General features: G+C 39.6%; 1 protein-coding gene across 7 annotated transcripts in view; it reads right to left on the bottom strand.

Annotated features, from left to right (window-relative positions):
• The window catches only part of USP32 (ubiquitin specific peptidase 32), an 86,238-nt gene extending 63,434 nt beyond the window's left edge, over positions 1 to 22,804 (bottom strand). For 5 of the 7 annotated variants that reach the window (XR_012631759.1, XR_012631760.1, XR_012631761.1 and 2 more), the window contains exons 1-2: positions 22,664 to 22,804; positions 70 to 197 (exon numbers count right to left, since the gene is read on the bottom strand). Coding sequence is in view for 4 of the 7 variants with exons in the window: in XM_074890675.1 (XP_074746776.1) it covers positions 70 to 197; positions 22,664 to 22,721 (186 nt within the window). In the remaining 3 variants the exon portion in view is untranslated. Of the gene's footprint in view, positions 1 to 69; positions 198 to 4,156; positions 4,175 to 22,663 lie in introns of those variants that run through there. The other 2 variants (XM_074890676.1, XM_074890677.1) reach the window with 2 other exon arrangements.
• Between the last annotated feature and the right edge of the window lie 660 nt (positions 22,805 to 23,464).

Here is a 23,464-nt window from a genome sequence, read left to right as displayed (position 1 = left end):
TGCACATCTATAGGTGTACATTATCAACCGTGCACGCCTCCCTACAAAAACAGCAAGTTCACAGATTACCTCAGCAACTTTTGGAGGGACTCCATCACCAAGAACTTCCCTGATGAAGCACTGTTGAGTCATGTAATAGGAGAGTCCACAGGTTCTCTTGAAAGCATCTTTCAGTCGCTTTAGCTCTATGTCTGTAACTGTGTTGAGTGAGAAGAGAGAAGAAAAAAAAAGATTTGGTCAATAAACATATCATCGAAATATAATAGCTTAAGGACTCTTCAAATCCTATACAACTTACATTTACCTTTATAATAAAAAGATAAGAAGAAATTCAATGCATGATTTCACCTAAATAGTGGGAAAACTTGACTACTAGAAAATGAGATCTAATAATCTAATCTTACCAAAAAAACATAAGTAAAGTAGGCCTAAAGTTAACATCAATGATTACAACAGTTCACTGCCTAAGTTTTCTCTGACTAAAGTAGCTTATTATAATTTGTTCTAAATGAAGCACCATTATTGTCACACAAAAGGAAAATAAGGTAGCTTTATGATAAATTTTACCCTGCGTGCAAGCCAGAGAAATGACCTGTAACCAACAGCAGTGAATATGAAGAGCAGCTCCAGCAGCATGCTGCAAGCAGTTTCATCTAGCAACCAGTCTACTTTTCTGTATATAAAAAAAAATTAATCACCACTTACATGCTCATAAGACAGTACAGTGAAGCATGAATTTAACAGGAATAGTACAGTTAAACTTTAGACTAAATGAAATTCTTCACCTAAGATTTTCTTGCACAGTCAAAATCTGCTTGCCAGCTAAAACCTGTTCAAACTTGTTCACAATCTGTAAATGTGAAAAGTTTGATGACATCCCGTTTATACTTGCACATGAGCTTCCTGAAAAGCAGTCCCTGCTTTCAGATTTTACAAGTGTAAAGCAACTTCCTAACAAAGTGTTTAAGAAGTGAAGTATCTCGCTGAACAAAACAAGTCCTTTGTCAAAAAATTAAGTTGCAGAGAAGAACACACCATGACCTGGATCACACGTAAGTTACCACGTAGTGCAGAAAGAGTTATTTATCATCTCGAAGCCAAAAGAAGTGACGCTGTGCATGATCACTGTTTCACTGTATTTATAGTAAGGCATTTTCCTTACCCTGATATAACAAGCCAGACAGAAACAACACTGACATGGCCAAAAGCTTGTCAAGCTTTTTGTCAGCCAAAATAAAACAGAACACTCAAGAGCTTAATCCAGCACTCTCTTTAAAACTTCTACATTTCAATTAATTCATTCATCAAAAGAAAAAAATCACTCCTTAAAAGTAAATCACATTGAAACATTCCTCCCTGATTTTAATCCTAGTCACCATTGAAACAGATGACTGACTTCATTTAACAATTGTGTGTAAAATCAGAAATTGGGTTATGTTTCTTTTCAAATTTTACTATAGATTCTGGGTACTTTTGACCAGAAAGAAAATCAAAGGATCCAAGAAATAAACCTAAAGCACGACCCACGCAGCACTGGTGCTGTCAATTAACATGGATTTGGGAAAAGACATACTCAAGTTATCATCATCACATATCTTGTTTTAATAAAACAAGCATACTTTAATTATATGGCAGAAGAATGTTGGTATAATACTGTTACCTGCCTTATATGGTGATTAAATTTCACTATTTCCTATTAACATCTGTCCATAGAGTCATTTTCTTTCCTTGTGTCTTTACACGTGATGCTTTAATGAATGCTCAGACACTGTTAGACACACCAGTTACAGTTTTCTTCCAAGATTTTCCCTACCTAACTGAAAACAGACTCTCAGATAGGATATTTACAACCTGAAGTGACACCCTCCACACTCCCCAGCTCTTCTGAATCACGGAAACAGGAAGCAAAACAAAGATTCTACAAAGAAACCGATCCTCCTCGCGCCGCAGCTTTTCCTCCAAACGTGCAAGACATGAACAGAAGTGCTCCACATCAGAGGGATGCTTCACCTCCTCTCCTTCACCTCTTGCGCGCAACGTAACTGCAGCAGATTTTCAGCCAACAGGAACAACTCCCCACCACATGTTTAATCAGTGAAAGCTTGGGATTGCTAAGGGGACATAAAAAAAGGGGAAGCTACTGGTTTCATTATTTTGGCAAGGTAAAGCCAACAACCTAGATCCTAGACAAAATCTAGCAATGGTTCTTTGATGAAAATACTTTAAACCGGTTGTGGTTTTTTATATGCACGCTCGCACACACACACTTTTTTTCTCCCCTCCTGTTAATTTTTTTGAACTCCTCACCAGTTAATCCAATCTGGTTTGTGCTCATTTGGCAAAAAAGTTTATACACAAACAGAGCGTTAATTAACCAGATGCTTACAGCTTTACACATATTATAATGGACTTTCAAGCAACCTTATTATTGCTTACTGAAAAAATAAGGTTGAAACATACAAAATACACACAGCCACTTAATACAGCATTGTGTCATCATCGTTGTTTTCAGGTTTAGTTTCCTGGCTGCATAGAAAATTCAAATAATGTGCATTAAAAATCACGAGGGGAATTTTTTTTTTTTTCCTTCCAGCATTCACTAGTAACTATGGATTTTGGGTCACTTGATCCAATTCCTTGAAGTTTCTCCCCAGCGTGGCAGCACGGAGGGGAGGAGGGAAGGCAGCTCCATATGAACTCGGCTGCACAGCAGCACAGCGCTGCGCCCCTGCTGCGCCCACAGCCCCCGCTAGTTCTGGGCAGAGCCATTTCACACAACTCTAGTTCCCTCCCAGCTCCTGGCACTGCTCAGCCTGCTGACTGCAAAAGCACTTCTCAATAGGAACACAAGTACAGTCTCACCGAGTTTCACTTGTGCACTATTTTCTTGCTAGGATTAATTAAAAGAAATACAACAACCCATGGCCATGTAAAACTTACAATTACTGTTTTAATAGAAAATTTTATTTATCCAGTAAATGCGAACTGACTATATGTAATAGGCTAGAATATAAAGTGATTTTAGTCAGTCAAGTACTTTCATAATCATAAAATTTACTGGCCATTCCTTTATGAGATTTACCTGTATTAATAGAAATTCAAGTAATTTGTAATCTGACAACCTTAACTGCAGACCATGTTAGTACTCCAGAGATATTTTATGTATCCCCTTACATCCCTAAGTGCATGAAACAAGTTACATGTTTCTAGGAGTCACAGAAGCGCAGCCACCTCTCTGGTGACAGAACCGCACAGAGCAGTACTTCTTGTGCTAAACTCTGATGTAACAAAGAGCGGTGAATTAATTCAACCTTGGGAGAGTTGCTGTTTGCAGTTTCACAGGACAGAGGGGGCCTCTACTGTAAGCAAACAGGTCTCACTGTATCGAGCAAAGACGACAAGCAGAGCGATGAAACCTCGCCTGACTACATCTTGGGAACACACAGTACTCCCAAGAGCACTGCAGGCAGTGGTATTTCCTCGAGCACCTACGACTGCCAAGTGTGTACTTCAGGCAGTGTTCAAGAACAGGAAAATCCCATATGTACATACCTACCATGAAACACAGAAGTCACTGGATTCCTACTGAAGATGACGAGAAAGTTGGGAAGACAACTGTCAACCAGTACTACTGGGACCTTCAGAAAGAACTGTCCATATATAATTTAATAGTAGATGATCAGTTGATACTGCTTGTCCATGTTACATATCAACAGCAAGTTATTAGTGTTAGAGACCACTTAATATTATTTTTTGCATTTTGGTCATGGAATTACAGGAAAGGTAATTACTTCCATTCCTTACCCAGGACACATTAAAATGACTGATGCTGGCCATTTAAAATCATCTGCAAAGCTTTGTAAAAATAAGTTCATTACACATTTAGATCCAGGCACATGAAAGTACTACTGAAATGAGCAGAGTATAAATCAAAAATATTATCAATGCTTACTATGAGCCTGGAAGACAAATAAAATATTTGAATACAAAATCCCAACACCGAAGTACCAATTATTCAACATAGAGATAGAACACGATGGCATGTTGGGAGGAAAAAAAACTAAGTCTCAAATTGTGAAAGTAACGTTTCTAGAAGCAATACAGCTATTACTATAATAATATTAAAAATTAGAACACTCACATACTCAAACACTACCTTTTTTCTCTCAATTCCACAAGTCCTATGCAGCAAGCATCATAGACCATGGAGATATTTTTAATCCCACCTTTAGGCGTAAAGGTAGTTAACAGCCCTGTTTCCTTCCTTCATTAAGTACATTCACTTTTTCCAAAGGCACAGTCTTACCAAACACTTTCAGGAGACACTTTCCACAAACACCTAAGAAAAGACCATTCACAAGCAGCTTTCATTAGACATGCAAGGACAGACACTACGCTATCGGATACACTGTCACTGCATTCATAACCCGACAGTGAAAAACAGAACACGTAAGAGTTCCCAAAATAAGTTTATGGTAGTCAACATAGCAAAAAACATCACCACATCTCTCCTACTAATAATAGGTGGCACAACCTCAATATTATTGCAGAGAAAGCAACACGGTTGGAACTGCACGCCTAATTCTTTACACCTCAAGACTACAGAAGCTAACTTCTTATCATAAGGTTCTAATTCAAAATACTAAAAACAAGTTTCAGTAGTGAAGATATTGTATTGTAATTCTTAAAATATCTCTGCCTACTTCCAAAAACCACCACTGAAACAACCGGTCTTTTCCACAAAAGGAAGAGTCGCAGACTGTCATTCTGTCTACGTAACTTTACTAGTACAAACCTCCTCACCGCTACCTTAGCTGGATGGTTTGCAATAAAGTTAGAGACAGTTTAACAGAAGAGTAGCACTGCATCCAACTCTCCAGGGAATATTCGAGCTCCAGTTTGTTTAATAAAGTTTAAATGAAACCATGCAACCTCAGCTAAAAATGTCACCATAACTTACAGTAATTGTAACAAACCTTGAGCTCATCCAACCGCCGAGGATATTTTTGGTTTAATAGTGTTACTTAAACTTAATGCTGTTTATATGGATTTACAGCTCTACTATCTTTTTAAATTCACAGCTGTGCAGGTAATGATTTGTGTGGTGCCTTCCAAAAGATTCCCATGCTGGAAACTACCCTCTCTGCACTGCTTTCACTCCACATGTTTATCACCAAGTCACTCTGGAGTTTTCCTTTTAGAATAAAACTGTATCTGAAGCTCAAACTATGCAAGCCTAGATGCCCAACTATTAAACCTTATTTTGCCACCCATATAAAAAACTGACCTGAATTTCAGAGGGGATCCCTGCCAGCTGTGCCACTGATATAAATGGGAGCTGCAGGGACTCTGTCTCAGAAAACATATGCTACATCTATGTAGAAGCCGTTAGATACCCACATTGGGGACAGTAGATATAATGTTCCATGTGATAAAGAAACGCAGGCAACACAGTTGAAGTTACTGCCCTCCTCATCCTTAAAACTAAGAGGGGTGTGTAAAAACAAGGTTCATTATCTGAAGCATTTACTGTCTAGTACTAGTAATACTTATATGTGCTCAATCAACTACTCTCAATTTTAAAGTCTGGTTTTTATAAAAATCGTAGTCCAAATAGGGTACATAAAACCATAATTTATGTATCAGTTTCTCTTCAAGCAGTGTACCCATTCTGTAACGTTAAAGTAACATCTTTAGATGTACCTTAAGTTCTGTTTAACTAAACTAAGCTGAAGGAAATCAACCCTCACAGCTGCAAGTTTTGCAGACACATTCTCTATTCATTTTAAAAACTTTTTTCTTTCCACAACCTATAGCGCCAATCCCACCCCGACCTTCTTGTCTTTATCCTGGCAAGTTTTAAAATGCATTGCGAGCAACGTATGGTTCAATGTACAGCACAACCTCTGCCACTTCAAGACAAAGGTCGTACTGAAAAGCACAAGACAACTTTATACAGCAAACACCCGTGCAAAACTCAGCAAGCTGGGAAGCAAATACCTGGCTCAGCAAAAATTACTCTGCTGTAACAAGACTGCTAGTGAAATTTATTCAAAGTCATCATAAAAATATGACTACATAACTAAATACACCTAATATTGATACTCTTGCTTGTTCACTTCTTGTTTTGGAGAAAAAGGATAGAAGAAAATGGTTACATCAAAGCCAATTCTTTACTAATTGAAGTACCTACATTGTATACTCTATCATACTTCATTAGAGACTAATGAATCTAAGCTAAGGTTTGTACAAATTACCTCAATGGCATGTTTTATTCACATACTGTAAGAAAGCAGTTAAAATATTCCTTAATTTTTGTTTTTTAATGATGCAACACTAGAAACACTATTGAAGTCAAGAACACAAGAACTGCCACGCACTACAGTCTCTGCTTGGCACCATTAACTAACTTGCACCTAAAGCAAGAACCCTCAAACTAACTTATCTTCCCATCTTTCAGCATATGGCTGCACTCCAACGCCGTTGCAAAGAAGTTTAAAGATTTACAGATGCACTGAAGAGAAGCAACACCAAAATTTACGGGCAAGCACTGCTGCTTAAGATGCAACAGTTCATACGTGAATGTTAAGCATTATAAGAAACAAATACTCATTTTGAAGGGAGCCTGTCTAAAGGTTAAAAGAAGTGGTTAGTCAGGCTTAATGGATTTATCACAGCTTATATAACATAATTACTATATACCTTGCCTATGACATGTGCAACGAGAGTGAGCACAGCAAATGCATTTTAAATTCCTATTTAGTATTTATTAGGAAAGTCACACCAGCCACCAAAAATACCTCCCTTTACAATGCTTCTTCCCCTCCCCTTCAAAATCCAAGCACAATTATGTAAAATGCTGTGGTGATACAGAATGAGATACAACACACAGCTTTCAAAAGCATGCAGTTGTCTGTTGCTGTAAAGGATAAAAGCACCGCATTTGAACTCTTAATACTGCCCGAGACATTCGGGCAAGAGACACTTAACCTCTCCGTGTCTTAATTGTCTCAACACTAAAAAGAATATAAAATCTACTCTACCTCAGACACATGTTTGATAAATGATCTAAGATACTCCGTAAAAGTACTATAAGCTACTACTAAGAAGCTGCTTTAATCTGTTTAAAGGACAGAATCCCAATAGTTTAACTGAGGGTAGGTGGAGTTAATCTGCCATGTCTACTATAAACTGACAGCCAATTAACATGATATATAACAAACTGGACACAGAAACAACGTGCCTATCTGTTTTCTTTCCTTTCATCTTATTAGAGAAAGTAGTGACTGAAAACAATCAGTGATTTAGCAACCTCGATTTACACCCGAATCACAAAAGTAACATGCAGATCATCACTTCCATTAGTATGAGCAGCAGTAACAGCACCAAAAAGCTGGTAAAATATGTCTCAGAAGCATAAAATATTTCACTTGGCTACATGAAAATAAATTACTTATTCTCATTTACAGGTGACCAGCAAAAAAAAAAAAAAAAGGCAAATCAAGGCAGAAGACCACAATAAGACCACAATGTATTGACAGCGCTGAAGATCAAAACAGGAAACAAATTACTGCAGAAGCAGGAAAAAAAAAAAAAAACACAGAGCAGATAAAAAGTTGACAGGTCAAGAAACTTTGAGCTCATCTGACTAAAGTATCTTACAATATATCTAGTAGGGCTGGTACTCTTCCCCAGAACTGTAAGCATCAAAATGCCCACAATACTCTACAAACACACACAAAATCTGAATTTCCAGTGTCACTACTGGATGAAAACCAGCTTGCTATGTCAGTGCCTTAAAAAAACCCCAAGCAAACCAAAACCAAACAACAAACCCCAAACCAACAAAAAACCAAAAAAACAGCCCTGCATATCTCAACTATACAAAGTGAGCAATAATTTGCAACCATCAGCATAACATTGCATTTATTCTTTACTAAAAATAACCAAACCTGAATTTTAATAAAACGGACAATTTGATCATCCTTCAGGAAGCAAGCTAAATTTATCTACCTCAAGCTCTGCCTGACTTCCAGCTCGGGTTTTAATAATTCTAATATTTTGATTTTTAAGTGACAATTTTACAGGTTCAATACCAAACTCACAGGGCATATAATTCTCTAACCAGACAATTATCTTCCCTGTAATCACTTGCTCAATATTTCCCCCAGGAATCTTCATTCTAGTTATACATGGAAATTTTATTACTTTTTTCATTAGTCTTTATTGTGACTTAATGGCTGCGGTTATGAAGTCGTCAAGAACCAAAGCAATTACTAAAAAGCTTCAAAGAGGTAAAATGTGTAAGTGAACGTAAAGCATGTTTGGGAACAACCCCAAATAGGAAGAACAAACTGCAAAATACAACTGAGATAAATGAACCAGCTATGACTAAAAAGACAAGCTGCACACTCACCCATCCCTGCCAAAAAGGAACCCACTTGAGAATATTTTGGGGGAAAACACAGAAAAAAATCCTGCCTCCCCTAATGAAAAAATTAATCCACTCTCAAGAAACCTTTCATAACCAGAGTATCAAAAATGGCACCATTCAAATTACACAGTGCATCTCACTAAAGACTTAATGTCTTAACATGACACCAGTAACAGGAATTTAAGGATAACAGTAACATAGTTTTGGCATTTAAAAAAAAAAAAAAATCAAGTTATTCAGTCCAGCTGTATGTTTTTCCTCCTACCTATTCTTTGTTTTTTGGCAGTAGTGGCTCATTCTGAGGATAAAGCTTTTCTTGGTTCTATCAGACCTAACCATAATGCATATCAAAGGTTTAACATCTTGTGTGCGGAGAGCAGAAGAAGATTTAGTTATTACAATAGGATTTGCCAATTTTCTGTAACATGAATACTTAGCATTTATGTGACGCTTTTAATCTTCAAAGAGCTTACTTCTCACAGTTACCATCCTCAAAAAGAATGCCATTAAGTATTATTAGCCTGTTTTATCCATCTGTAAAGTATCTCCATCAGGGCACACACTGTCACATTGCTATTTGGATTATGTTTGCTTCAAGCAAAGCTAATCAGTACAGGTTCTGTGACAACCCTTCCCATAAGACTAGTGCGGATAGGAATTGCTCCATAATAGCCCCAACAGTGAAATAATCCTCCCACCATCTGAGCACTTAAATCTTATTGGCTATATTTTATATCCTCAGGAATTAAAGGAGCCTAGTTTTATATGCTTACCAAGTCCAACCCCAGAAGCCACAGCAGAAACCTGAAAGAACCTGAAAATTCAGAAACCTCTGCAGATCATCAAAACAACTTTTGCCATACGTATGACCGCAAGTTTAAGTGCAATAGACTGCAACAGTAGGGAACAAAATTAATTACTGTTATCAATTAAAGAACTGGTAAACTCGTTCTCAGTGAGTGAACACCACGATTTCTAGCCCTGATGGCTCACGGGATGCCGCCTTTCCCGGCCACAGGCCCCTGCCAGAGCACTTCTCGCTTCTTCCGAGATGAGGTGCTGTTACTGCTCTACATACTTTGAATAAATTATTGCTGACCCTGAAGAAGAACACACTCTGCTAGCTGACCAGCACAGCCAGGCAAGGAAATGGGACAGAAAAATAAAATGAAAGGAGGCAGAGACACAAGTTTTAAGTGGTTTCAAACACAGAGCGTAAGCCATCTTGCAGCAACAGCACCGAGAACCTTGAACTCCCCTCCAACAGACAGAAGCATGGACAAAAATAAATCCAGACTTAAGGAAGCCCTAGAAGTCAGCAACCTTGTCTGGGATGCCCACCTTCACCTGAACATAGTCCGTGCTCATTGCCCAGCTTCTAACACCTTCATTCCACATTTTTCATTCCTTTTCCACTACTATTTTCTTCTGATGCTTCTTCACAGTTCACATAGTTTGTACGTGATTTCCTAGGATGATGGTTTTAGCTCTCAAGCTTTTCAGTATTTGGAACGGATATTTAGTCCGATTTAGATTAGAAACAAAACTGCTCTTCTGAGCTGTCCCTTCACTGAAAGTTTGGATTGTCACAGGTGAGCAGAACAGCTTCTGCTACAATTCAGAAAAGCTGTTTCCACTTTATTACCACCATGAAAATCACCTAAGTATTTATGCTTAAGATAAACAAAATTACATGATATAACTCATTTCTAAGAAACAAACAACCTATCAAAATACAAGGCAAAAGCAAATGCCAACTATGTAAATACATAAGGACATTGCTACCAAATACATTGTAATATTAGAAATATTTGATAACCCCTCTCCCAACAGAGTCAAAGATACTAAATGCAGCTATACTATGAAATGTCCTTTAATTAAAAAAATATAGACTAAGCCTGAAAGTTAAAAATAATCTGCAACTTTTGTATGGGAAGGCAGTGTTTCCTATAGGCTTTAGTGAGGACTAAAAGCAAGAAGTTCGAATTTCCAATTGTTGATATAGTTTTGATCAAGTCTTTACTCAAGTGTTAGTCTCTGGCAGCTGAAAGAGCCAACTCTAGTAAAGCATAGTACTTTAATATTATGACAAGAATAATAAAAGATTCAGATATTTATACACTGCTAAATTTTAATTTCTAAAGTTAGAAGAAAAATCTTACTCAGAAGTGTTTTGGCACAAACACATTACACACATGTATGTATACAAACAGCTGATGAACAATAAAAGGCTCTTGTATTTTGAGCCTTCCTATTCTCAACTCCTGGGGATACATTTGTCTAAAATATAAACCCTAAACTCACATGCAAAGTGAACTATTTTAGTGTGAGGTCACAAATTTATGTCTTCTGTTACACCATTATAAACAGATGATAACAAGCTTACTATACAATCTGTGAATAGCTGAAAAATAAAAGCAGAATCACAGATAGACACACTAGCCTATATAGTCAAGAAATAAAATAAAAACTAAGATGTGATTAGTTCTGGGATCCTCTTACATGTTTGGTAGAACACCAAGAACTGAATCAGATTTTTTTTTTTTTAAACAGACAATAGCAAACAATTAGCATCACTATTTCCAAACTCCACTTCCACTGCTGCATCTCCTGTTAAGAGAATTCCACATTAACATCCGAGGACTAATATTCTGAAGAACTATCCTGAAAGACACCGTACTAGTTTTAAGTATATCTGTGCTCTATTACAAAATTTATCTCTAAATATATTCATCATTAGATGTATACTATTCCTATGGTCCTACATTCTGAAGAATGAAACCACATATTTAGATACACCGTCTAACAGCTGTATGGGAAAACCACCTTCCAGTAATTTTACTGCCACTGACCAGTTTAGATTGATGTGATGACTCAAATTTCAGAGTTTCATATAAACACACTGTCCACTGTTTCACAGAAGGGAAGCATAGAAACAGAAAAGGTATTAGAACGACTTAACACCAAGAGCTACAATGCCCTGAACAGCGTCAGCAGTTGGAATCTCTCCCTGAATCCCTGAAGAGACTCACAAGATGTCCCCAAGGACATTACAGTCTCTACCAGAAGCACTACATTTACATAATAAATTATGAACATTTTGTATGAAGAGATATTTAACAAATATTTTATATCCTGCTTTTTAACCTCGAATTCTTCTGCAGATATTTCGCCAGTGTTCTATATTAGCATTAGTGTGTATTATGGTGCCTTCCTCCTCTAACCTATCTACATTGCAATCTGCTCATTATTTAAAGAACAAGATTAGTTCACACAAGACATTTACACAGCTATTCTTTAAGCAAGGTGATTAGAAGGCAACACTGAATTGCAGGTAACACAAAAAAAGGGGGGAATTTGTTAGTGGCAAAAAGATCAATTATAATTCTTTAGGAAAAGAAAAATCATGTTGTTAGCTGCAAGATTGGAAAACAGGGACCAAAAAGTTCTTATATTACTTTTCCACTGATAACAACCTTCGTTAACATCCTCACAGAATGCAGAGCAGGCTATATGGACTGCACTAACTGCTGCTGCAGATTTTTCTTAAAGCAATGCTGCTTCAGCTACGTGAAGTGCAAATCCACTTTTCTAATTTTTAAACTAAAATCCAGGATTTAACTGTATCCCATTGTTAGGGGAAACGTAAAAACCTTCTTTACAAGACTAGGAAATTTCCAGTGCAGAGTAAGATTTTGTTTCTGGATAACACCTAACAACTAGAAACATGGATTGAAAGGAAGTGCTTCTTCAGCCCAAAATAGATTCATGATGCCATATTCAAGTTCATATTTAGAACAAATTTAATCTGCAAATCTGAAGTTCTCATAATTACTATCCCAATACTTTCAGTTCTTTTTCTCTGCATCCACTGACATATTAAATCTGGCACTTCCTGTTCTGCTTAGGTTTCTGAGTTTCTTCCACATTTTTTTCATTCAACATCTCAGAATTTTAAAAGAACAAATTTTCCAAACTAATGCAGTTGACATAGCGCTTAGGGATATGGTGTAGTTGGGAACTGTCAATGTCAGGTTAATGGTTGGACTGGATGATCTTCAAGGTCTTTTCCAACCTAGATGATTCTGTGATTCAGTAAAATTGATCATTTAAAACAACTGTCAAAAAATCCAGTTAAATCAGTCTTCATTTGTAGACTTCCACTAAGACAGCAGCATATACCTGTTAAAGTATTTCAGTTCATGACTTGCTGCCAAAGCAGTCTACCACAGGACAAAACCTGAGCATTTCCATTATCACTATAAATTAAAATAAGGAATATCATTTCAAAACACAAAAGAAATGAAAATATACAATCTATATTAAATACTTCACATGAAATTAAATTGTATGAGCGGATGACAACTGAAAGACCAGTTAACAAAAAGATAGATATAATGTGAGTAAAAACCACAGCTTGTGAGAAAGAATTCAAAATTGGTTTAATTTTTAAAGGCAAGGACTACAGTTTTATACAAAATGCAATTAGCTCTTACTTTGGCCCAGTGACATTGCCTCTCATAACTTCTGGGTCCAATTCAGATTCTAAATGAAGCGGAACAGCTTCAAAGGATTAGGACATTTTAAAAAAATAAATAAATGTTATACTAGATGCTGAAAAGTGTAGCTTCGTCTTCCCTTTGCAGTTGCTGGTTAGAAGCATGTACAGCACCCTGAGGCCTCACCCCAGACCCGTTCTACACGGCCTTTCTCTGCCGCTCACGACAGGAGCCAGCAGCGAACCTGACCAGAAGAGAAATCAAATCCCTTTCTAAGGTACAGAATGTCTCGTTGACTGTTTAAAACCATTCTAAAAGTCAAAATTGAAGCGTACGGCAACGTGCAACCCCAGATGATATTTCTGCCCATCTCCTCAGTTTGCCCAAGGTTACCCGTTTCGGAGTATGGGACCGTCCTGTTACTTTCAACAGCATCCTTGTCTCAGAAACTCTGGCTGGTTTGCTGTGAATTTGCATTCCACCTTAATGCACTGGTGAACACATTAACCTATGCAGCTTTACTGATACCATTCCAGAAAAGAGATCGTTATTTTGCCCCAAATACACCACAGTGAGTTGCCAGCCTCATCAGCACAGTTCCACGTGATAGGAGAGGCGTTATGTGCTGTGACAGGCTAAAAGGAGAAGGGAGGGGAGGATTTAAACACTCTAGAGATCACGACATGTCACTTGATATGCCAAGTCACCCTACCTGAGATAGCTAATCACTTTAGTGGAGGTAATGATTCAGGTAAACTGCTTCAGTGCTTTCACCATTTTTACATGAAGCAACATACACAGTGGGAGATAAACCCTGGTCATTACAAACTGCCTTGATTATTGTTTGTCTTTTCTCAAGCCTATCCTATCTTGCCTTAAAACCAAATAAAGGCCTTGTTGCAAATGTTAGCATATTTTTAAAAGAAAGTAATTTGGTAAAACTATTAGAGAAGTGCTTTTCTTGGTTAAATAATCTATCGCCTAGAACTCAGCCACGTGTCAGTACTACACTAAAATAATCTTTTTTATTGTCATTATAATGAACCACTTAATGGTCTACACAGAAAAACGGTGTGATTGATTATAACTTGCATCAGTTTTTAAACAGATTTGCTGAACCACTACAAAACTATATGTAGACAAAGATCAATATTCAAACCAAGATCTGAACCCAGCTTATACCTATCGAGAACCAAAAATCCAGAACTTTTACACCAGTGTAATAAAACCACAGTTAAAAGAGATGCACTTTTTCCAAACATGTCCCCACCTATAAGGACTACAGCAACTCTGCTCAATTGTAAACACAAGCTCATAAAAAACCCCCACTTCTCAGAGGTGTTAAATTCATTACATAAAAAAGAAATGCTAAGTATTATTACACAACTAAGCTGAAAACACTAAAGCTATACAGTCATCGCTACCAAAAGTAAAATGTCCCTGAAGAAATCATAAAAGAGAATGTGCATTAGGATTTTGCCACTCTTTAGGCAAGCAGGGTATTTTTCTTTCAGTAAGTGCTAGCAATAATACAGTATTCAAAGTTTTGTGAATTAGACCATTTCAAACTCTTAGGCAGAATCTACCTTAATGGATTTTTCTTCTACATTCATCTTTGCCCAAAGGCGTCATTGTCTCATTACGTAAATGATCTTTTCATATGAAAATTAAATGTTAGAAATGCTTTTTGTAGTTCTTCAATACTGCACATATCACATGGACATTCACAGTAATTCAGACTAAGTATAATTTAAGGAAAAAGCAACTGCTTCAAGCAATATAACAAATTAAGAAATAACTTGGTTTTAAAATACGTAAAAATTGAAAGTCTTACTTAGAATTAACCTCCAGAACTTTCTTTCCTATACGGCAACTTAAACTAGGAAGTCATCAGTTTTACTATGAATAATATCAAAGACTAGACTGTAAAATGCAGTTCTGAAAACACACATGCAGAACTTGGAGACCCGCACATATACCTTCAGCACACTTTCCATCTCATCAGATGTTCCCTGTAGAACCCAGCTAGCAGTCAACGCCCAACTGGAGCTCACCTACAGTTCAAATCAAACGCTGTGTGCTCCTGAGTAGCCTCCACTGAACACCAAGTCCCATACGTTATTCAAAATAATTCTGTGAGTTACCACCAAGCAGTTCAGTACTGCTAGCTCCCTAGGGTGCAGTAACAAAGCGGATAGCAAACACCACGCTCACGACAAAGGCAAAGGCTGATCAGTCAAGGACAGGCAGAAAAACTCTCACTACTTCTACTCATTAAGAACACCAATTTACTATCCTTCAAGGACAGATAGAAAAACTCTTAACGCTTCTTCTACTCATTAAGAACACAACTTCACTTCGCAGGTGTCCATAAGTACCCAACTCTAAGGTTTTGTAACGAGACACCAAACATTTCTTGGTGCACTCCCAGGCCCTCAGTCAGCAGCAGTAAAACAAGACCACAGCTCCCAAACCAAGGAGGAACCCAGCACCTACCTGGCCCAGCAGGACTCAAGTGGATGCACAGCTCCCCGCTGAGCAAATCTTTAAAATTAATATACTGTTAAATAACCCAGGAGGCCCTAAAAAGCACAACTGAGTAGGCTCTGGTTTACAAAAATCCTTGAAATAACTTAGTCAGTGGACAGAAATAATTCTGGTATTTGAAAATGCAACACTTGTTCTACCTCTCCTCCAATTCTCTTCTGTATGCTCACTGTATTTTGAATTTCTTCTTGAACCAAAAAAGAGCAGGATCATTGTAAAAATCAGTAGTAGCTAAGTCATTCAGATGCCATGATAAGAGCTCAAGGACATACAACTTCTCAGACCTACCTGGCACTCCCCATATACCCAATTATTTAGAACAAATGTACGAATTCACAACCTAACCAAAAATATACTCAATTTTCAGAAGATATTGTCATTTTTAAAATGACTGACAGCTGTAACATCTGATTTTTTCAAAAACAAAAATCATAATCAGTCCTATCACAAAGCAGCAGTTGTACAATAACCTTAATTTATGAAATTAAATAGACATATCATGCCTTGCCTAATCACATTAGTTGCTAATGCTATGTTCTCTTTTATTCTCACAAAGCTTGTCATCCCTTCACAGGCCTATTTTTTGAATGTGATTTCATTTTTTTGAGTACTGAAGAACTGAATGCCTTGCTTATTTTATGAAATGAGACAGTAGGCTGGCTTCCCTTTCAGCACAAATAAGGGGGTGAGGGTTGCTTTACTCATTTCTCCCATAGTGCCAGCAGCCAGAAAGCCTGATACTGTTACAGGTCAAGTACAACAGGACTCAAGTCGCCTCCTCTTTTTTTTTTTTTTTTTTTTCTTTCACATTTCATTAGAGATGCTTCATATCATTTTGGAAAGCTTCCTAGCTTCTATTTTTGTCTTATTTTATTTTTTCTGTAGGACACTGTCAGGTACATTTAGGACCCCAATGTTATACTTCACAAACACGAGGCTTTACAAAATTCAAGATGAACAGAAATATTTCATAGAATCTATCAGGTTGGAAAGTATCTCAGGAAGTCACCTAGTTCAACCTTTAACTTGAAACTAGGTCAGCACTGAACTCAAACCAGCTTGTGGAGTGCTTTGTCCAGGCAGGTCTTGTAAACCTCTAAGGATGAAAGTTCAACAACTTTCTCTGGGTGTGTGTATTTTTAAAAAACATAACAAAAAAAGGGCCTGCTCTTACAGGAGTAAAAACTAGACACTGATTAGAAAGGGGTGACCATGAAAATAACTGATTTCACTGATTACAACACAAGAAATAAAGCAGAACAAGCAACAGATGAGCTATGAGATATATAGGCATATAATCTATAAAACAAATAAATATTTTGAGTACTCAATTTTAGTCTACATCAATATAAGAAAATATATTACATATGTAATTGCCTGATAGTGTACTTTTAGCTTACATCAAGATGTTTAACACTCAAAATGAGGATTTGTTCAGCTTATCCTTTAACTTCCAGCCACCACGGCTGGAATGATATTATCTACTTACGCTCATTTGGCAGCTTTCCTGACCGCTTTGATTTGAATCTCTAGTAACATGCCAACAGGACAGAAATGCATCTAATATTATGAGACTACTATTATTTAGAGACACGATTCACTGGTTCAAGTAAGAAACCAGAGGACAACATTTACTGAATCATATTTCAAGGTTTTGAGGGCTTTTTGCTTTAAGATCTTCCAACTGTTTCTTGTTTATGAAATGCCTACATTCTTAAATCCTCTTTTGTGAGACTTACACCACTGTGTGCACATCCAACTTTTGAACGCTTACTCACCAAGTACAGCTGGACTTAGAAACCATCTAAGAATTACTAAAAACCTACTAAAAGGTATGCGATCAGCTCCCTCAGAACCACAGCACTCACAGAAGCCTAAGCAGAAGGCAACCTTTTCCTCTAATTCATGAGTTTTCAACTGGTATTTCGTAAAGAACTTCTAAAGACCACAAAATGCATCTCAGGAAAGGAAACTTGCTGTTAGTTGACATAAGTTCACTACACAAATGTTCCTCATTTCCAATAGGAAATAATGGGCCGTTATAAGTAAGAAGAGGTTGAAAACTACTGAGTACACTTCTCTAAACTTGAAACCTTAAGTAAAAGAAGAGAAAGTGGTCACTGCAACTTAGCAGATGAAGAATTACAGATAAATAACCTCTCTTCTAATAGTAGCCTCTGTTCATCAGTTCATGGAAGTTTAAGTCGAACTCCCCAAGTCACTTGTGCATTGTAGCACATGTTCAGCAGGGACTACTGAGGTATCCTCCCCAAACGAGCATCAGAACTGAATGCCAAAGTTGTGAAATAATTACTGCTCTGTGAATTTGAGCAGCTCCTCACAGCTCTACAGATTTATAAACAGGAAGTGTGAAGCTATGCATTCGTACCTGCTTTAATCATATGACAGAACCCTAAAGCCATCAAATACTGGCTGACATAACAAGTCTCACTGTATAACCTAGACTGTCTCAACAGTGGATCCGATTCATTCTGATAGCTGGGGGGAAAAAAAAAAAAAAAGGCTGAGAGAGATCTAGGCATTTTCATCACATGCATCTGAAAACTCCAAGCTCCTTAAACGGAAGGACACAGGTTTATACCCCTAGAAAACAGAAAACAACGTATCCTGAAGAACATTCTCCTACCTATAGTGTTCAAGCACTGTTTTTCAGATATGAGAGAAAAGAAGGTAGAACAATTGCCTTCATGGGATAGAGAAAGAAGAGAATAAACCACTAAAATGGTTCCCTAATCATTTTTCCTAAAAACACATCTGGGATTTTAAAAGTTAATTTCATAGTCTGGAGTAATAAAAAGTAGTCTTCTATGGGCTCAAGGACTGAGTCCATGGATTTTGTCACCAGGTTGAGATCAAGACAATCTCAAATGGATGATTATATATTTGCACAAGTTTTCCATCATCCTTTTCTCAGATTTATTACATCTGTATGCTTGAGGATGTTAATGATCAGACACCAGATATATATGCCTCAATTTAAATAAAACAAATGTAGCTATTTTTCAAATTCATTCAAGACACAGAAGGTCATTAGCAAGATTTATCCCCTGCCCATCAGATAACATTAGTCATTATTGGAAAGCATGCTAACTAACCTTTTTGGGGATTAAAGCAGGTTTTCATTGCTTTGACAGGCTTGTTGTTCTCCAATTGGTGGCATCTTTGAGTTAGACAAACAGGAAAGAAAACCATCTTCAAAAACTACAATTTCGTGACCTCACCAGAGGCAAATCCTGTGAAATCGATATACCTGCAAGCTTCGCCTCAATATTAGCTGGCATTTCAATTGCAGGTGCATTTTTGAAAGACGCCACTATTTTTGTTCTTTCTTTTTGCTCTTTTTCCTCAGAGATCATTGTGCACAAAACAAAACACAATGAAACGGATCTATCAGCAGCCAGTCATTTCTCCAAACAGTACACTCACTGACCACACTGACGACGTGGCAGTTCCCCCTTCTTCCACCCCAGCACACAAGCAACAAAAATTTTACCTTGCTTTAAGCTGAAGAAAACCCCATCTTCCTCTCTCTGGCACAAATTTGACAGATCCATGATTATTCACTGACATTTCTTTTGTTTAAGGGGTTACCTGACTGAATATTTAGCATACATAAGCTGAAAATGGCCTGAGTTAGCATGACCTGCTCTAAGTAGCATTCACAGGAACTTTGACTATAGATTCTGTAATCTCATAATTTTCAAGTACCTTCATAAATTTACACTCAGTCTGTGATTATATTCTGAAAGTTACTTAAGCGGAACACATTAACAGTCACTGGAAGATACAGTCCTTAGAGATCTGAAATAAATTGGCCATCAATACAACATAGTCATCTCTTTCCTGGGGAATCCTTACTAAAATATTCTATACACAACACAGCACAGTGCAGGAGTTAATACGATAGTAATAGAAAGTTCTTCCTTTTATAAAATTTTATTGGCCCAAAGACAGCCCTTTAAGGAATCAGGTGTCAAGGCTGCCAGCAGAACAAGTAAAGGATAAGGCAGACTAGAGCGCTACATCCTTGGCATAAGGCAAGGCCTAACACTGGGCAAATCTCAGGAGGAGCGAGCAGGCAGATGGCCTGATGAACAGCACGGCAGTAGAGGGGTCGGAAATCAGAGGCAGGCGTTGGAAAAGGCACCAAACCAAAAAGGGATACTGACTGGCCTAAGGAAGCCTGCCCAACGTGCAGCACTGCTCTAGGAAGAAAACTGCTGTTGGAGCTTAGGGCTAAGAAAAAAAAGCAACAAACTCAAGAGCCACGTTACTAACGTATGCTATCACAAATTTAGTTTGATAAAATAACCAATAATCTTATGCCCAGTTTGGAATAAACCATTTCTTTTACTTCACCTATAATGACCTGTCCATGAATTCCAGCTCCTTACAAAGAAGTCACCCTCAGAAGGAGGTCTGCAGGGTCAGGAAGAACTCTCACCCCAGGTTCAGGACCCACACCTTTTCCACAGCAACAGGCAAAGCAGCGCCTCTGGCTACTATAAATAAGATGACCATAATTCAGCAGTATTCATAACAAGAGATGTCTAAAATAGCATCCCTTACTTTTCACTCCCAAACTGTGCAACTGGGCACAGATTTTACAGGGCATGAGGGAAAAAGGGCGACTGACAAGATTCAGTGTGACCTGCACTGTGGACACAAGACAACTTCATCACGTCCGTCCACATGGCCACGTCATCCACAGCGCAGTCAGATGTCTCTGCCAGTGAGCAGAAAAAAAAATAATAATTGCAGTACTATCTCATGCTCAAGGGTGAAAAAGGCCATTAACACCAGACTGCTCTCACATTTTCATCTCCTCAAATAGAAGTTACATTTTAGCTACAGTTATTTATATTGTGAGCCTTTAACCACAAAAACTCTCCTCACCTTCACAACCTTTGGTTACTCCCAAAATGGAACCGCAATAAATAAAATTGCAGCCATGCACAGCCTAAAAGTCAGCCTTATTTTCTGAAGCTTACAGAACCAGCAGCACTCACTGCATTTTTCCAGATATTCTGAACAACTGAAATTAAAATTAGCGTCTCAAAAATACGCTGACAACATTTGGAATGATCGCTACTTCTACAGGTATAGTTCACCACCATTGATTACATACAGAGAATTCACAGTTGAAGAATTTGTATAATATTACCTAATATAAAACTTTCTCAGCATTTAACGACCAGGACACAATGTTAGAGAAGACAGATCTAATTGGACATAAGTGTATTTGGCTTTCTTTTTTTAATGTTTATCCATTATCACTGTTTGTGTCCACAGAAATGCCACAAGTTCCAGCACGGTTCTGTGTAAGTAAGAATGGCCTAACAAATAATGTTTTGATAACTAGCCTGTTTTATACATACAATGATTCACTGGTTAAGTAAACAACATAGTTATTTAGCAAAACATCAATTTATATTAGAGAGCCTAAAACAACCTTTCTGTTCTCCTACAGAAAAACAGTATTAAATGCCTCACATGGATAGAATAACATCAAAGAAAAATATTACATTCATTGTGCAAGAAATAATTTTAAATAACTTCTAAAAAATCGAACTTATTTTCATGTCAAGTAAACTTTTAATTATGAAACATCCAGATCAACTTCCTAGATTTGGAAGCAGTATATGAGTTTAAATCTAACTTTAAAATTCAAAACATTTGGTTCTTCTGATTTATGAACTTTAGAATATGCATCTTGACCAAATGAATGTATTTTCCACCAAAGAGCTTATTTCAAACACTACCTGTTATATTCAACTTCAGGCCTCTAACAAGGTACATTTGTAACTCCAGCTCTTCTAAAAATACATACACCAATGCTTCTAAAGACCTCCTATACTTTCACTACAAGTGAAATTCTTCAAGGCTGTTATGTTTAAAATCTGTAACGCAAGGGAGTTTGAATCATGCATTTGTTTCTTCTGCTTGACAGTATGTTGCTTCATTTCCTATTTGACATGGCATCCCTCAGAGGCTCCACCACAAAAAAAAAAAATTTAATAAAAATCCCATTTCACCTTAATGTGGTTCTCCTTCAATTAACACTCAATGTTCCCTCCCAGTTCTCCCTTATCAATCATGAGGTGCTTCTCAGATGTAAGTAGAAATAAAAAGGGCAGCCATGTATTGGTCTGAGCTTACGAATTTTATCAATGCTTTAAATATCAAACAGGTGAACTGCTTTAACTGCACTACATCACATGAATGCATAATAGAGCAACAATTATAAAAAACTATCCTCCCTGCAAACCATTTACTGCTGGAAATTACTGTCCCTCTTTGTCCTTGGACTTGGATATCAGTTCTAGAGCAAGGTAGCTGACAGGGTGTAGCTTGCCTGTCGCCTTGGAGCCCTGCAGCTGCAAGTATTCAGCATTTAGCTTGTTTATGTCTTCCCTTCGCTAGTTCCTCTTTAAATTCTCCAGGAGAAATCTAGAAATGGACTAAAACAGCAACATATATCACAAACCACATCCATCTTTCAAGCCAGAGATGCAAGATGTGTGCTCCTTGTCACGGGCAAGAGCAAGTAAACATGAGGAGCCGGTGGGTACGAGAGAGCCGGGAGGTGACTGCGCGGGGAGCAGAGCAGCGCGGCAGGTCCCGGCACCTCGGGACAGCAGCATTTCCCAGCGCCGTCTTCCAAGGGAGCTGGGAGAGCCGGGAAGCCACGGGGACAGGCAAGGCCGAGGGCTGCGAGACAGCAGGAGGGTCTGGCGGCATCAGCGCCCGCCGGGTGCCTCTGCCCCTCCCGCCCTCCCCGCCCGGCTGCGGGACGGCACCGCCGAGGGCCACCGGCGGCTGCTGCCAAGGCATGGGGGCGGCGGGGAGAGGAGATCCTCCCCGCGGCTGCTGCCCAGGCCCTATTATTAACACAGGGGAGGTAAATAAATAAATAAATAAATTGGGGGGGGGGGGGGGGGCAGGGGGGAAGGAGAGGAAGGGGGCGGGGAAGGAGCCTGAGGTAGAGGAACGGCGCAAGTGCCTCCGCGCCGGGGTCTGTCATGGTGGTGCGAGGAGCCACCAGCCGCCGCCTCGCCGCGCCGCCCGCTGACAGGGGCAGAGCGGGGCCCCCGCCCGCAGCCGCCCCGCAGGCCCGCCGCGCCGTTCACCCCCCGCCTCCCCCTCATCCTCCCGCACTCACCCCTTCGCAGGGCCTCGTCGTAGCTGAGGAAGCCGATGCGGGACTCCTTGGCGCCCATGATGCCCCTCAGTCCATGGCCTCCCCCGCCGGCCGGCGCGGCGCCGCTAGCGACTGGGGAGCGCAGGGCGGGGGGGGGAGGCGGGGCGGGCCGGGGCGACCGGGGGGAGGAGGCGGCCGCACGCCCTCCCCACCGCCGCCTCCATGGCGGGTCACGTGAGGAGGCCCGCCCGCCGCGTCACGTGACGGGGGAGGGCTGCTCCGGGCCGGCCCCGCCGCGCGCGCTTTTCTCCCCCGGCGCCTCCTAACGGAGGGCGCGCGCGCGCGTCTCCCGCCCCAGGGGAGCACCCCGCGTCACGTGACGCGGCAGCGCCCGCTTCCCGCCAACGGCGCCGGCGCGCGGCTCCCGCCGTCCCTCAGATGGTACCGGGGGAGGGGGCGGCCGCCCCCGGCCCGGCCAGCCGCCCGGGCCCGACCACCCGCCGCGCTTCCCTGCGGTGGCGAGGGCTCGACAAATCCCGGCTGGGGCCGTGCAGCGGGGCCAGCGTCTGGGGCCCTGTCTGAGCGGTGTCGCGTGCCCCAGAGGGTACAGAGAGGGAGGGCCTGTGAGGAAGAGCGCTCTCCCCGTGGCACACGCGCTTCAAAATTTGGCACTTGCGAAACACTTTTCCGTAGGTGCGCACACATGCGCGGAGGTAAAGGCGCAAGGCTGCGGTGCAACGGCGACCCGGAAAAAACGGCTTTTTCTTCTACGGCAGAGCGAGGGTCGCGGCCCGGGGTCTGCGCCCGGTGCCTCGGCCCTTC

Source organism: Strix uralensis, chromosome 20 (assembly GCF_047716275.1).
Source record: "Strix uralensis isolate ZFMK-TIS-50842 chromosome 20, bStrUra1, whole genome shotgun sequence".
NCBI lineage: Eukaryota > Metazoa > Chordata > Aves > Strigiformes > Strigidae > Strix > Strix uralensis.
The sequence above is the reverse complement of the archived record's forward strand: the minus strand, read 5'-3'. Positions and strand labels throughout refer to the sequence as shown.